Source organism: Ovis canadensis, chromosome 14 (assembly GCF_042477335.2).
Source record: "Ovis canadensis isolate MfBH-ARS-UI-01 breed Bighorn chromosome 14, ARS-UI_OviCan_v2, whole genome shotgun sequence".
Lineage (NCBI taxonomy): Eukaryota > Metazoa > Chordata > Mammalia > Artiodactyla > Bovidae > Ovis > Ovis canadensis.
Genome location: NC_091258.1, coordinates 35767475 through 35783178, shown reverse-complemented (window position 1 = coordinate 35783178; position 15704 = coordinate 35767475). Strand labels below are relative to the sequence as shown.

The 15704-nt window shown below is 53.5% G+C and overlaps 1 protein-coding gene across 5 annotated transcripts; it reads left to right on the top strand.

Moving 5' to 3' along the window:
• The first annotated feature begins 1168 nt into the window (after positions 1-1168).
• Positions 1169-4374, top strand: IRX3 (iroquois homeobox 3). 5 transcript variants are annotated; one of them, XM_069552794.1, is made up of 5 exons: positions 1291-1992; positions 2160-3282; positions 3445-3511; positions 3703-3833; positions 3954-4374. In XM_069552794.1, exons 1-4 carry the CDS (start codon positions 1726-1728, stop codon positions 3788-3790), a joined length of 1545 nt encoding a protein of 514 aa, XP_069408895.1. In that variant the 5' UTR covers positions 1291-1725; the 3' UTR covers positions 3791-3833; positions 3954-4374. The 5 variants fall into 5 exon arrangements, with proteins under 5 accessions (XP_069408897.1, XP_069408895.1, XP_069408894.1 ...); XM_069552793.1 differs by having other exon boundaries at positions 2160-3315; XM_069552796.1 differs by lacking the exon at positions 3703-3833 and having other exon boundaries at positions 1169-1992.
• Positions 4375-15704: the final 11330 nt, after the last annotated feature.

The window sequence follows — 15704 nt, the reverse complement described above, 5'->3', positions numbered from 1 at the left end:
ATTTCAGCTTTGGTTTAGGAAATACTCCACTGTAAAACTTAAGTCTTGCCTCCCATCCCCACCCCCGCGGATGGGAGGACCTCTGCCGAAGGAAAACAGGTTGGCGCGGAGACCCCGGGAGCAGGAGAAGGGGGAGGGAAACGAAGAATCTCTACGGCTCGAAAATTCCAGCATATTAACTTTTCCAAGCGCTCGCTGAAAGTTCCTGGAGCCTCCGCCACCCGGCTCCCTGCTCCTGCCCCATCCCACGCCGGCTTAGGGCTCCGGCGGGCTCCGTCTCCCTGACATCGTTCCCCAGGATGCCTGAGGTGTCCACTCTGCAGCACCGCCCTCCCCCAACACACACGCCATTTCTAAGGAAGGATTCTGCACCCTGACATCCGCGTGGCGTGAACGTGGTTAACTGCAGGATTTAGTCCTCTGGGAAGGGGGCTACCTCGCCTCCCCGCCCCACCCCGGGCAGTGAGACAGTCCTCGAAGACTCCCTTAAAGCACACGCCCCCACTTCCCTCACGCCTCTTCCACCCCCTCCCTAAGCCACTAAGAGTGGCCGAGAGTCTAGAGGTGCGAGCTAGAAAGCGGGCCGGGGCAGAGTAAAGTCCCAGCGCCTGCCCCGGACCAGGGTCTGTCTGGTCCTGACCCAGATCCCACGCGCTGGGGCAGGGGGAGAGGCACCGAGAGGCGAGAGCGAGAGGGGTGAGCTGACCCAGTGCTAACCCCGGTCCCCGCGCCTCCCGCGCCCCCTTCCGCCGCGGGCCAGAGGGGGCGGGAAGGGACTCGCTGCGCGGGGGCTCCCGCCCCCGCCCCGCCCCGCCCCGCGCGCCTTCTCTGCGGGGTGGGCGGCCTCGCCTGCAGGGCGCCCAGGCGATTGGCGACTCGCGAAGGAGACGCGAGGAAAAGTCGAATAAGAGGGCGCGACGTCAGACCCGAGATTTGGGGAAGGGCGAGGGAGGGGGCGAGGGCGGGGACGGACACACCGACACAGATACGGACACACACACACCCTCCCCCCCACCCCACCCTACCCCCCGCGCACGGCACCCCGAGTGTCCACAAGTTTGGGCCGCCTTAACCCAAAGCTCAGAGGCCGGGGGGATGGGAGTGTGGGGAGTGTGGTGTGTGTACAGAGAAAATAGATTTTAAAAAGAAAGAGTGACGGGAACAGAAAGGGGAGAGAAAGGAACAGCGAGAAAGGGAAAGACGAGAAAGAGTTCCGTAGTCCAGGAGCGTGAAAGAGCCCGAAGGAGCGGAAGCGATCCTGGGGGGAAGAGGAGCGCAGAAAGGGGAGGAGAGAGGAAGGGCGAGGAGGGGGAGTGAAAACTAGAGGAGGGCGAAGGAAGCGAGGCGCGACACTGCTCGGGGAGAGGAGGGCAGCGAGGAGCCAGGCGCGGGCAGAGGCAGCTCCGGCGGCCGAGAGGAGGGAGCGCGGCGCAGAGAGGAGGGGCTTGTGGGCCCGTAGAAATGTCAATCAGATTCCGGAGCCCCGGGAATCTCCGCCAATCTGTTCGGACCTGACCTGGCTCCTCGCCGCCGCCGCCGCCGCCGCCGCCGCCGCCGCCGCCCCGGAGCAGATCGATAGGCGAACGCGGAGCGCAGCGCAGCGCGGAAGGCAGCGCGGCCGCAGCCGGGCCCAGCCCCCGATGTGCCCCGGAGCCCGCGGGCGGCGCTGAGCTGGGCGGCCCCGGGGGGCAGGGCCCCCTCTCTGTCCGTGCCCCGCGGGCCACCATGTCCTTCCCCCAGCTCGGATACCAGTACATCCGCCCGCTCTACCCACCCGAGCGCCCGGGGGCCGCCGCCGGCGGTGGCAGCGCTGGGGCCCGGGGCGGCCCGGGAGCCGGCGCCTCGGAGCTGGCTGCCTCGGGGTCCCTGTCCAACGTGCTCTCGTCCGTGTACGGGGCGCCCTACGCCGCGGCCGCAGCCGCAGCCGCAGCCGCCCAAGGCTACGGCGCCTTCCTGCCCTACGCCGCCGAGCTGCCCATCTTCCCTCAGCTGGTAAGTGCCCTGGGAGCCGCGGAAGGGGGGTTAGAGCTGGGGCGCCGGACGAGGTGTGCGCGCTCAGTAGACTGGCGCGGCCTGGGCCGGGCGGGTGGAGGCGGCGACGGCCGGGGCTCATCCTCGCTCCCTCCGCGCGCGTCCCTTCCTTGTCCATGTGCGTACAGGGCACGCAGTATGAGCTGAAGGACAGCCCCGGGGTGCAGCATACGGCCGCGGCCACCGCGTTTCCACACCCGCACCCCGCCTTCTACCCTTACGGCCAGTACCAGTTCGGGGACCCGTCCCGGCCCAAGAACGCCACCCGAGAGAGCACCAGCACGCTCAAGGCCTGGCTCAACGAGCACCGCAAGAACCCCTACCCCACCAAGGGCGAGAAGATCATGCTGGCCATCATCACCAAGATGACCCTCACCCAGGTGTCCACCTGGTTCGCCAACGCGCGCCGGCGCCTCAAGAAGGAGAACAAGATGACCTGGGCGCCCCGGAGCCGCACCGACGAGGAGGGCAACGCTTATGGGAGCGAGCGCGAGGAGGAAGACGAGGAGGAGGATGAAGAAGACGGCAAGCGCGAACTGGAGCTGGAGGAGGAGGAGCTCGGGGGGGAGGAGGAGGACACCGGGGGCGAGGGCCTGGCGGACGACGATGAAGACGAGGAGATCGATTTGGAGAACTTAGACGGCGCGGTCGCGGGACCCGAGCTGGCCCTGACTGGGGCGTCGCACAGGGACGGCGACCTCGGCCTGGAACCCATCTCAGACTCCAAGAATAGCGACTCGGACGACAGCTCCGAGGGCTTGGAGGAGCGTCCGCTGCCCGTCCTGAGTCTGGCCCCAGTGCCACCGCCCGTGGCCACCGCTCCGCCATCTCCGCCCTCGCCCCCAGCGGGCCTGGACCCCTGCGCTCCTGCACCGGCGCCCGCCTCGGCCCTGCAAAAACCCAAGATCTGGTCCCTGGCCGAGACGGCCACAAGCCCGGACAACCCTCGCCGCTCGCCTCAGGGCGCGGGGGGTTCTCCCCCCGGGGCAGCGGTCGCGCCCTCGGCCCTGCAGCTCTCTCCGGCCGCCGCCGCCGCCGCGGCTCACAGACTCGTCTCGGCGCCGCTGGGCAAGTTCCCCGCTTGGACCAACCGGCCGTTCCCAGGCCCGCCGCCTGGCCCACGTCCGCACCCGCTCTCTCTGCTGGGCTCAGGCCCGCCACACCTGCTGGGACTTCCCGGAGCCGCGGGCCACCCGGCCGCCGCCGCCGCCGCTGCCTTCGCTCGGCCGGCGGAGCCCGAGGGCGGAACAGGTGACTGCGGCGCGCAGGATTCGGAGGGAGGGGGTGAGTCTGGGGGTCGCGCCCGGGCAGGTCCCTCGCGAGCGCAGGGCGCTTACCACGCCGCGCCCGCCTCCCGCGGCCCGGGTCGCCGAGCGCTCTAAAGGCCCTCCTTTTTCTCCCCGCTTCCCGTAGATCGCTGTAGTGCCTTGGAAGTGGAGAAAAAGTTACTCAAGACAGCTTTCCAGCCGGTGCCCAGGCGGTAAGAGACCCCCGAACTGGGGTGGGGGTATTGGGACTGGCAGGCCGGGGAAGGAAGGAATGCGGAGAAAACTAGGTTTCAGGTCCCTCCACCCCACCCCGCCCCGGGGGAACGCAGCTAGGAAGCGCTTTCACAAGGGGACGAAACACTCCTCCGTCTTTCCCGCGGGCTCTGAGATGACTCTCCGACAGCCCCAGTCCAGACACCGGGGCTCCGGTGAAGCCCACCTCCTACAAGCCCCAGACCTCGGGTCCTGACGCCTCCCGCCCAGTCTTATAGTTAAACTGGAAGACCAGCGTCCACAGCTGGACCTCATTTCACAGTGAGATCTGCCTGCTTCCTTGCCCCCCGGCCTCCTCCCTGGGTTGGGTCTCCCAGTCCTAGGGTGCATCGATCTCCCCTAAAAATCTCTTTCTTTACTACCATCGCCTCTCTCTTGCAGGCCCCAGAACCACCTGGATGCCGCTCTGGTCTTATCGGCTCTCTCCTCATCCTAGTTCTTTTTTTAAAAGAAATTTTTAAATCCTTGTAATAATTGTAAAAAAAAAAATCGCTCTGTATAGTTATGACTTGTAAGCATGTCGGTGTATGAATACCTAAAAAGAAAACTAAAGAAAAAAAAAGGAATAAAACAAATCCCCCCCCTCAGTCCTCCCCCCAGTGGCTTCTGTTCCCCACATTAGCTGAGTTTGTGAGGTTGGTTTGTTCGGTTGGTTTTGGGGGGTGGAGTTTCAGTGAGAATAAGCGCGTCTGACTTTTTTTTTTTGTATATACAGAAAAATGTACATATGTGTGAACCAAATTGTACAAGAAAGTATCTATTTTTGGCTAAATAAATGAGCTGTTGCCACTTTGACTATAAACCGCCTGTCTGCCCCGAGAGGGGTCTGCTTGGTGCTTTTTGTTTTGCTTTACCCTCCACCCCACGCCCATGTTTGAAGAGTCGCCGGAATCAGCAGAAAAGAAGGCGAAGCGAGTCAGGGATAGCAGAAGCGGAGGAGAGGCCGGCCGAAGGGGCCGGGCTGGGGGCGCCGCTGGAGAAGAGGCAGTTGGAGAAGTACCCCCGGCGCTCGAGAGAAAGGGCAGAGGAGACAGGTGGGAAACGGGGCAAGATTCCCCTCCAGGAGCCGGGAAACTGGGCCCAGCTCCCAGTTCCACTGAAGCAACCGCGGGGCCTTGGGGCCTTGTCTGATGACACAGCAAAAAGACTCACAAGAAGGATCTGGAAGCCTGCCCCCCATCCTTCCATAGACACAACTGAGGCTTTCTCAGTCTTGTATAAGGGACTCTGCAAGCTCCGCTTCAGACCCCCTTCCAACCACACGGACCCCCAGACACCTCCTTACAGTTATATGGATGTGGGGTGGCAGTGAGTGGGGGTGTATGGAGGAGCAGGAAATCCAGGGGTGCACATCCTTCCCCTTGTTGACACTGCCCAGCCCGCATTATGAGTTGAGGGGTCGGTTCCGCGCGGCATTTGTGCGTCTTGGCCCCCAGTGGGTTTTCCCAAAGTGCCCTGGAAGGGCAGCCTTCTGAGGTCCCTGCGCGGGGAAGGCGGGGGAGCTGCGGTTCGGGCCGATGCAAGGGTCCAACCCGGAGTCCGGCTCCAGGCCGGACAGGGGTGGGCGGGCCGGGGGAGGGAGCCGGGAAATTTGGGGCTGGAGCTCCCTCTACAGGACAAAAGGGCCTCTCGGCGCTTGCCTCGGCGGCCTCTCCAGCCAGGCCGCGCATCTCATCCCTTCCGCGCCTTCTTTTCTCCCTTGAAGTCAGCCAGCCCTGCCCAACTGTGACTTAAGTTGTAGAGATTCTGGAAGATTGTCGCCTTGGGATACAAAGTGGGAGTATCCTTTTTGCATCTCCCTTCCCACGTGGAGTTGGTAAATGTAAAGAGAGGCCAGACACCCTGTGTTTGCCCCCGCACAGTGGGGCATGTGTCAGTCTCTGCGGGTCCCCGGGAAGTTTGGGGGGAGCCTGCACACTCGAAGTCATGAAACAGGGCGCTGCGTCATACTGTACATCCTAGAGATCCGGTGGAAGTGGAGGGAGTCCGGCAAGGACCCACCGAGGCGGGGCACAGCCGCCAGTTCTGTGCCCCAGCTGACCCGCCTGGAGGCTGGGAGAGCCTGGTGTGGCGGCTCCCCGAGGGCAGGCAGGAAGGAGGGTCGGTCTTCGGCCTTTGGGGCTCACTGTGGGCGGGTGAGACAGAAGCATATACCCAGCAAAGATGGGACTTGTTCCTCCAGCCTCTAACCCAGAAGAGAAACTTTAGGCTCCTTCCCAGGTGACAGGCATAGACTGTGGCTCAACCTTGGACCTGGACATAGTGCCTCCAGGCATGGAGTCCAGTTCAGCTGCCTGCACCTTGAACCTCAGAGGCCAGGGCTCTATACCCGGGCAGAGGCCTCTGGATAACATGAGTGTCTGCACATGGACAAGCCTGATAGCCCCTCAGCTAGTAACTCACAGGCTTCATGGAGCACAGACCAGAGTTCCCCCTCTCTGCATCCTGGGAAACTCTGGGCAAACAATGAGCTTCTCTGCAGCCTACTTCTTCACCTGTAAAATGGGAATAGTGACCTGGGAGGGTGGTGGTGAGCATGAGAAACAAAAGCATGTCCAGTGCTGGCACGTGGTAGGAGGAGTAAACAGCTCTGGTCTTCTCCTTGTATCCCAGAATCTCGATCCCCACTCCTCAAACTCCTGGTAGTGTTATGCCCCATCCTCTCCCATCAGCCGTAAAAGTCAGACATCTGAGGACCCAGCTGAACTCAGGGAGAAGGGGCACTCTCCAGGTAGGAGGGCAGCAGAGAGAGCAAGTGAGAGCAGAAGTTGGATGGACAGCCTTTCCACACCAACCGTCCAGCAAGAGACTGAACCCGGCATCCGTCTGTTCAGAGGGAGATGGGCGTGGAGAGGCCAGCCTCAGCTTGGAGAGGTCTGGTCTGGTGCCTGTCGGTTTGGTCAGCATGTCAACCCATCCTATTCTGGGGACGTTGGTCCTTGGAGGAGGCCAATCACACCCCCACTGAGAGGGCAGGATATGTGATACCAGAGGAGAGTTGAGGTAGACCTGGGAGAGACCCCGTATGTGTGTATTTTGCCTATCGCATAGAATACATGGCCACTTCAGATGGCCCCAAGTGTTATTGTTTAGGCATTCAGTCGTGTCTGACTCTTCGCCACCCCATGGAAACTGTAACCTACCAGGCTCCTCTGCCCAGGGGATTCTCCCGGCAAGAATACTAGAGTGGGTTGCCATTTCCTCCTCCAGGGCATCTTCCCTGCCCAGGGATTGAACCCAGGTCTCTCACAGATGGGCAGATTCTTTACCATCTGAGCCACGAGGGAAGCCCCAATGGTCCCAAGGTGACCCCAATAAGATAATTGATCAACACAGAAAGGAACCCCACAGGCTTTTCAGCAATTAGGGGGAAGAGGAGGCCATTTCTCTGCACCACTTTCATTTCACCAGGAAACAGATTCCCCAGCCTCCTCTCAGGACCTCCTCCCTGAGTTTCCCACCTCATCACTCTCCATTCAGGGATCCTAGAAACTGCCTCTGTCCTTTATCATCTGGCTCTATGATTTAAAAAGGAAACTAGGGAAGAGTGGGAGAGAAAAACAGAAAGCCAGAGAATGAGAGAGAGAGAAAATATTTGGGAATCTCATCCTGGGTCCTGATTAAGCTTCAATTAGAAATAAAATATGTCAATCACTCCGCCTGGAAGGAGTTCCTGCTGTCGGGGCTGGTTATGCAAAGCACTGGGAGGTGTGTGGGGATAATCAATTAGGTCAGAGGAAGGAGTAGATGTCACTGCTTCTCTCATTATCTGCATGGAGCTGGAGGTGGGGGTACTTCGCCGGGCCAGGGAGCCAGAGGAGAATAAAATTATCTCGCTAAGTGATGGCCCACCTCTGGGACCAGCAGGTTCATGGTTTCCAATTGAATTTATTTTGGGGTCGAATGCAGCAAGGAGGAAGCAGGGTCTCCAGTCAGAAGGCACCATGGCAGGGCCAGGGGGCTTTGGGGAGAGGAACGGTTGCTCCAGCCACTCACCTGCTCCAGAGGAGGAGTGAGGAGAGGGAGGGACCACCTCCTGGGCTGCTGTCCTCTGGGCACCTGGTGGCCAGGCAGAGCCAGTGGGTCCTCTGTCTTAGGCCTGGGTTCTGGATGATTAGAGAAAGGGACTGAATGCTTGGGAAGGAATTGGATGTCAGAGGCCTTCACTGGTTCATTGGGAGTTTCTGTCGGGAGCTCACTTTGGGCCTAATTATTTATATCCTTCTAGAAATGTCCTCTGCATCCTGCAGTTTCTGGTTGTATGTCCCTTCTACCTCTATCAAATGAAAATGAGCAATTGCAGGTGTGTAAAAATTGCATCTGTGGTTAGAAGCACTTGCAACTTGAGTGGGGGCAAGCTTCATACTCTCTCAAGATCCCAGGCTTTCATCAACTGCCACTTGGAAGAGATCGGATTAGATGAATTTGTTCAGAATTTCTTACAAATCCAACATTGGCTAGGATTAGGCGCAAATGAAAGAAATGTGGGTTCTCAAGACAATGACAGGGAGGAAAAGTCCCCGTAACCTCTCTAGAAACCACCCCTGGATCCTAATTGGTCACTGTCACCTGGTCTAGTCAGCCTGCTTGACCACATTAAAAAATATCCATCTATTGTGTCACCAACTCAGCTTTAATGTTGCTGCTGTTCCCCTTTGAACAGAAGCTCCAGCCCCTCTCAAGGCCATCCTGATGGTCTGAATGGAAAACCCCACAAGACATCTCTTCCTGAAGCTGGAAAGCATGAGTACTCAGGGCAAGAGACCCAGAAGAGCTCCTAAGAGCAGTCATCAGCCAGACGATCCCTCCACTTCCGGGACAGATGGCAATGTCTGGAGACACTTTCAGTCGTCATGATTGGGTAGGGGTGCTGCTAGCATCTCATGGATGGAAACCAGGGAAGGTCCTATAAGGCAAAGTCGGGCTCCCTGCAACGGAGAATTATCCAGTCCAAAATGTCAACAGTGCCAAGCTTGAGAAACATATAGTTGAGAGAGGGAAGAGGTGTCTGGGGGCAATCACGGAAGGTATTTTCTCCTAGAAACCACAGCTTTGCAGAGGCAAACAGTAACACAGGGCGCTAAGTGGAGTGTTTTTGTTCTTTAAAAAAACTTTTTAGCCCTGGAATGGGGAAGCAGGCGTGAGGGAGGCAAACAGGAAACTATGCCAGCCTGGGAAAAATAAAGATCAGATTTTCAGCTCAGCCTGGTGCCTGAGGAGCCACTGGAGGTGGCATCGTCTTGGGCCAGAGCGCCAGAGTCAACCCTAAAGAGGACATGTGCCTGTGAAGTTTGAGCCTTTTCCCCTGGATATTTGTATCAGGAGCAGGTTACAGGAATATGGTCACAGCTGAAAGCTTACCTCCTGCCGCCTAATTATTGCCACCTCTAAACTGTTGCCAGTCCTCCCATGCACATAAATGCATTTGTTTATTGACTTGTTTATTTAACCCGGAGCGTGTGTGTGTGTGTGTGTGTGTGTGTGTGTGTGTGTGTGTGTGTGCATGCACCCCATGACAGGGAGCTGGAGCCCAATGGAGGCAGGCAGGGTAAGGTCTTACTCTGGGGCTGGCCCTCTAGGACGAGAAGGCTGTGATTTCACGGCTTTTGTCCTGCATTCTCTCACTGCTCTGGGCGGCTAACAAGTGGGCCCACAGCCCTCAGGGCCTTTGGAGTGCGCTCATCTGAGAGACTGTGCTCTTCTCAGCCGCTCAGATTCATTTTGCCAAAGTTACAGGGCAATTATGGAAATGCGCCCTTTGAAGCTGGGCTGATTTCTCTTTATTTCCTTCTCCCTGACAAAGCAGACCTTGCCTGCCTCTGGTGGGCTTTTTTTTTTTTTCCTTCTCCCCCCTCCGTTTCCTTTTCCTCTCTCCTTTTTTTCTGATAATTATTAGATAGTGGGAGTTTCCAAGGGTAATTTGAAAAAAATCTTTTAAACGGTGATTTAAAAAAAGTATGAAGAGATTAGAAGAAACTTGCTATTATTTAAATGTTATGTTGGGGTCTTTTTTTTTTTTTTAATGGGATTTCAATGGCTAGGAGGAAAAAATGAATTCATGTGGTAAGAGACCCGCCTCCCATGCCCAGGTCGCTGTGGGCCTATGACACCGCTGCCAGCAGGACGTCCAGAGTGTGGAGCCAGGCAGGCCACCTGCCTGGGCAGCAGACTGTTCAGTTACCAGGGGCTCCTGCTAGGGCACTGGAATCGTAGCTCCACAAACTTAGCAGTAAAAGAGCTCTGCTCACACCTCTGTATGAATAAGAGGCCCGGACCCAACCAAACTGTGTGTTTTCTGGGCCTTGGACCTTATTCATCACTGTAGCATGGAATCTAGAGGCTCTGTGTGAACCAACCCCATTCATTTCTCTCCTCCTGTCACACTTCACTTGACTTGATGCTGGGGTGTGGAGAGAAAGTATCTGAAGCCAGATGGTGTTCACCTCAGTGCTGGCGAGGCCATTGAAAGGGGGTGAGGGTGGGGGCGGGGGGCTCAGTTTCTATTTTTCAGAGTGATTTTGAAGTTTTCTTCGTCCATGTTTTGGTTCACGCCTTCCTTCCTCCCTTCTGTCTTCAGGGCTGAATGGCTCATTATCTGACCACAAACTTCAACAGGAAATCTCGTCACCTTTAGGAGTCAGCATTGGCCTCCGAGGCCTGTCCAGATTGGAGGCCATTTCAACCCTCATTTCCATTATCCTGCTTCAATAAAATACAATCAATTAGATGGAGTGAGGTATTTATTATTCAATAGGCCCCATGGTAAACACTTTCCGTGCATTTTATTCAATGTTTATCGCCATAGATGAAGACGTTTCAGGCTTGGGGGAGGGGGATGGCGTTTAAGAAAGTCTTCTGGTAAAGTGAATGATCTTTATCGAGTGAAAAATATCCAGGCAGAATACTCCATATGGCATGCTATTATCTGAATTAAAAGGAGAATGTACATTTGTTTGTATAAGAAGCTGGTAAGAGTGGTCGCCTTAAGGAAAGGACCTGGGTGGCTGGGGATCAAGGCCCTGAGGGATATTTTTCAGTTTCTATTTCTTTGTTCCTTTTGAACAATGTGAGTATGTTAGCTCTTCAAAAAGCAGTTCTTGTTTGTTGTTTTTAAATAACTAATATACTTGAGAGAGATAGAAAGCAGTCTCTCTGGACCTCACAGTGGAGCTGAGACTCATTCATGAATTCATTCATTTACCAAGCACCCCGGATATTCATGAAGCAGCAGGGTCAGATGCCCTTGGTTCGAATCCCAGGTTCATCCCTCTCTAACTGTGTGACCTTGGGCTACTCACTGCACCTCTCTGAACTTTTCTTCCTTTAAAACAGAAAGAATAATTATAATAATTATAATTTCACCTCCCTCATAGGTTTTATTTTTAATTTTTATTTTATTTCTTAGTTTTCTTGCAGCATTGTGCAGTTTGTGAGATCTTAGTTCCCTGACTGTGAGTCAAAACCAGACCTTCAGCAGTGAGAGCTGAGTCCTAACCACTGGACCACCGGGGAAACCTCATCCTCATTGTTAATAGAGTTAAATGAGTTAATTCACGCTTAGAACAATGCATCATGCATAATGATTTGCCTCTTGCCTAATAATTACTTACTACATTACAAATATTATTTTTATCGATGACAACAAACCTAGGCAATAGCTATTGTTGTCTCCAGTGTACGCATAAGGAAACCCAAGCTCAGCCTTTTGTTCAACTTGACCAAGTGTTCTGACCCAGACCCTGGGACCCTGATGCACTTGGGCCTGGCCTGTCTCAGGCCCAGGGCACCAGCTCTCACTGCAGCCCACCCTCTGCACGGAGGGTGCAGTGCCTGGGAGCAGGGCCTGGGCCTGGGAGCAGATGCGCCCGAGGGGTAAGTTTGAGTCTGTCACCTTTGATTTTATCCTTGTAAGTGAGCACAGGACAGGATGAGGGGCTCTGTCCGCTCTTTCACTCCAGCTCCAGTCCCGGTAGAACAGGGTTTCCGAGAGAGTTCAGACACCAGTGGTTTGCTGTGAGAGGCCATCCACATTAGCAGAAGAAAGGCTTGTCCTACTTGTAGATCTCTAGTGCTCAATGTGTGATCCCTGGACCAGCAACATCAGCATCACCCTCAGAGCTTGTTGAAAATGCAGAGTCGCAGGCCCCTTCCAGATTCGCTGAATTAGAAGCTACATTTGCTTAGGACTCTGGCTGATGAGAGAGCTCACTGAAGTGAGAGAAGCACTGGCCTGGATGCTCCTCAGCAAAGCCTGTGGTCCTTCCAGGCTGGAGACAGGAACCGGCTCTGAGATGTGGATCTCTGTGGGATGCACAGGGTGGAGGATGCTGGAGGGAGGGCAGGGAAGAAGGGAATGAAAGCAGTCAAGGGAGAAGGTGCCACGTGCCAACCCGAGGCTGAGATTGTCAGGGCTCAAGAGGCATTTCACCCCTTCTTCCACCTTCACGTGTGTTCAAGATCAGCTGTGAGTAGCACTGGGTTCCTCACGGCCACAGCCTCTGCCCACAGGCCCTTCCGGATACTTCACAGTGTAGTGAGTGTGTGCCTGCTAAGTCACTTCAGTCATGTCCGACTCTTGCAACCCCATGGACTGTAGCCCGCCAGGCCCCTCTGTCCTTGGGATTCTCCAGGCAAGAATACTGGAGTGGGTTGCCAGGCCCTCCTTCCAGGGGATCTTCCTGGCCCAGTGATAGAACCTGCATCTCCTGCGGCTCTTGCATTGCAGGCAGATTCTTTACCACTGAGCCACCCGGGAGACCCCATTTCACAGCATAGGGGCATGTGTGTGTTAGTCATTTAGCCGTGTCTGACTATTTGTGACCTCATGGACTGTAGCTAGCCAGGCTCCTCTGTCCATGGGATTCTCCAGGCAAGAATACTGGAGTGGGTTGCCATTTCTTTCTCTGGGATATACATAAATAGAAAGTGTAGGACTCAATTCAGAGGAACTGATTTCTTATAGACTGCCTCACGGCTGATCCCCACTAAACTTGAGTACATCTCATGAAGAGCAGGAAGGAGAGGTGGGAGGAAAAGAGAGAAAGGAGAAGAGGAAGGAAGAAGTGGAGAGAAAAGGAGGAAGGAGGGAGGGGGGCAGGAAGGAAGGAAGGCAGGGCAGCTATACCAGATGGGCACAAAACAGGTAGGAACTTCTGGGTCAAGGATTGACTCCTTTGCTTATTTTTATTCATTCATTCATTCAAGAATATTTATCAAGGATAACAATATTTATTAATTAATTCATTCAATAATGTGCCAGAGACACAAAATGAACAAAGTCCCTGCCCTCCTGGAGCTTTCACGCTATTGGAGACACATAATTTATTCATAATAATAGTCATAATAATAAAAATACTGGACTGTGATAGAGGATGAGATGGTTGGATGGCATCACTGACTCAATGGACACGAGTTTGAGCAAACTCGGAAATAGTGAAGGACAGGGAAGCCTGGTGTGCTGCAGTTCATGGGGTCGCAAAGAGTTGGACACGACTTAGCAGCTGAACAACAGCAACGTGAAGGATAAGGACAAGATGCTATAAGCATGCCTAAGGAAGAGGGGTATACCCTAGCTTGGGGTGGAAGTTGGACCCCAATGTCTCGGAAGGGTGACAAAGGTCAGAAGGATGGGGTCAGATTCTTGGGGACCATGTTTTGCTTGAAGTCATGAACATGCTTGGCATGGTCCCTTCTCTTTAATTGTCCCTCTCTCTTGCCCTTTTGTACTTGAACCTGAGCTGGGGGATGCATCTTTAGGCTGGCGATATCTTGGTGCTGGGTACCTCCCAGAGCCTAGTATTAGTGATCACTCAATAAATTGCTGCTTTGGAATTCAGCAATCAAATTAAGATTTTTTTTTCTAAAAGTGTATTTAGATGGTTAGGAAAACCACCTACAGATACTTTATAAAACAAGAATTATTACATATTATCATTCTAAATAGAATTTTGGAAAAATAGTTTCGTAGTCATCAAATACAACAACTTTAAATACAATTATAACATGCAATCATTATACGAGATAGCAAGAGTTAGCCGTTGTTCGGGTATGCCCTGTGTCAGGGACTTTCATCGTGTTTTGCTATATGAAGTCAGCCCGAGAGCATGGTTTGAAGGCAGCAGCCACTCCGTTTTTGGTTTCCTCTGTCCTCCCCCTGCCATACCTGAGCACCCTAAATATATGCCCAGTTCCTCCTGACCATTCATATATTATGGTGCAGTCGGGACTTTTTCTGAGGCCAGTCAATGAGGCTGGGGAAACCTGTCATACGCTCTCATTGATTTTTCCCTAAGACATTCCTTTACTGGCCATGTAACAGTTGGGCCAGGAGGTCTCCACACCGCAGTCTGTTCCCCCGGCAAGACCCCTGACCTTTTGTGTCCTGGACTTCAGCAGAAAAACAAGATGGCACAGCCTACTGGAAATAGTACTTGGGAAAAGGCCATTGACTCACCGGTTCACACCACAGCACGCAGAAGGGCCGCTGCCAAAAATACAATTATCCAGAAATGTGGTGGGAAGACACTGCAGGAGAGAAGGGCTGAGCAGAGATGGGGGAGGGAGGGCGGGCACAGAAGGGCTGACAGAAATGGAGTTCCTCTGATGCCTGGGCAGCGTCCCTTTCCGTGGCCCAGCAAGCTGCAGACACAGGGCCTTAAAAGGCACCAGACACTAGTCGTTTTTTGTTGTTTAGCTGCTAAGTGGTGTCTGACTCTTCTGTGACACTAAACTGATCCGCACACCAGAGGCGTCTAAGGAAGTTGTCTTGACCATGTCACCTTTCCAAGAAAGGGAGAGGCTCCTTCCATCCCATAAAACGGTGGGCGGTCAAACTCACTCTGAGAATCAGGCTAACCCCCTAGGAGATGGCAGAGGAGGAACCCACCCAGCTCATCTCCCTGGTCCTCAGATGGCACATTTGTGATGGGAGCATCAGATGGGTTAGAAGTTTGCCTGTGGAGAAACCACAGTAGAATGTTCTCTTCTTGTCGACTGAGATCTTTAGCTCACAGGTTTTCATGCAACTACTGAGCTCATTTTGGGGCAGGGTCCACCCTTGTCTAGTCCTCACTGATGTGCTAATTACAGAAGAGCTGACCATTCCCTTTGGTCTAGCAGCACCCCCTCCAGGTACAATACATGGTTATTTATGGCAAGTTATGGGTTATCTCTGAATTGATATTGGCATCACCAACCCCGAGAATGTGTCACAACACACACCAACACATAGGTGTAACATTTGAAATATTTAACAACTGGGACTTCACCAGCATCAGGGCTGGCAGGGACCTGAGGCTTCTCACTGGGCCAGACATTGACAAGTTGTTCTGTGAGTCGTGGGAATGAGCAGGAAGTAGGGGAATTGTCAGAGCAAAAGGGGGGACACAATTTACAAACTGGCACAGAACTATTTCTATATTTTAAAAATGGAGACAACGGGATATCCATGTACAAAAGAACCTAGTTGGATCCTTCCTCATTCCATATCTAAAAATTAAATCAAAATGTATTAAATATCATAGACTTAATTGAAAGAGCTAAAGCTATAAAACTCTTAGAAGAAAATACAGGCAAAAATACTTGTGACCCTAAGCAAAGTAAAGCCTTCTTAGATATGAAACCAAACTACAAGTAATATAAGAAAAAAAATAGGTAAGTTGGACTTTATCAAAATGTAAAACTACAAAGGATACCTATAAAGGTGCTATAAACGTTCTGTGAAGGTGAAAAGATAACACACATAATGGGGGAAATACTTACAAATTATATATTTGATGAGAGAACTGTATTAGAATATATATATTAAAACACTATTTCAACTTAACAATAAAGCACAAATAATCCAATTTAAAAGTGGGCCAAGGATCTGAATATACATTTCTCCAAAGAAAAATGACCAATAAGCACATGAAAAGATGCGCAACATGATTCGTCCACAGAAAAACGCAAATCAAAACCACAATGAGATATCACTTCACTTTCATTAGTTTATCTATAATACAAAAGACAGGCTTCCCTGGTGGCTCAGATGGCAAAGAATCCTCCTGCCAAAGAAGGAGACTTGAGTTCAATCCCTGAGTTGCGAAGATCCCCTGGAGAAGGAAATGGCAATCCACTCCAGTAGTCTTGCCT

Coding starts and splice junctions, on each gene's coding strand:
- IRX3 (XM_069552793.1), top strand. CDS start 1,726: ATGTCCTTCCCCCAGCTCGGATACCAGTACATCCGCCCGCTCTACCCA. Junction 1,993..2,159: donor TGCCCATCTTCCCTCAGCTG/GTAAGTGCCCTG, acceptor ATGTGCGTACAG/GGCACGCAGTATGAGCTGAA. Junction 3,316..3,444: donor GCAGGATTCGGAGGGAGGGG/GTGAGTCTGGGG, acceptor CGCTTCCCGTAG/ATCGCTGTAGTGCCTTGGAA.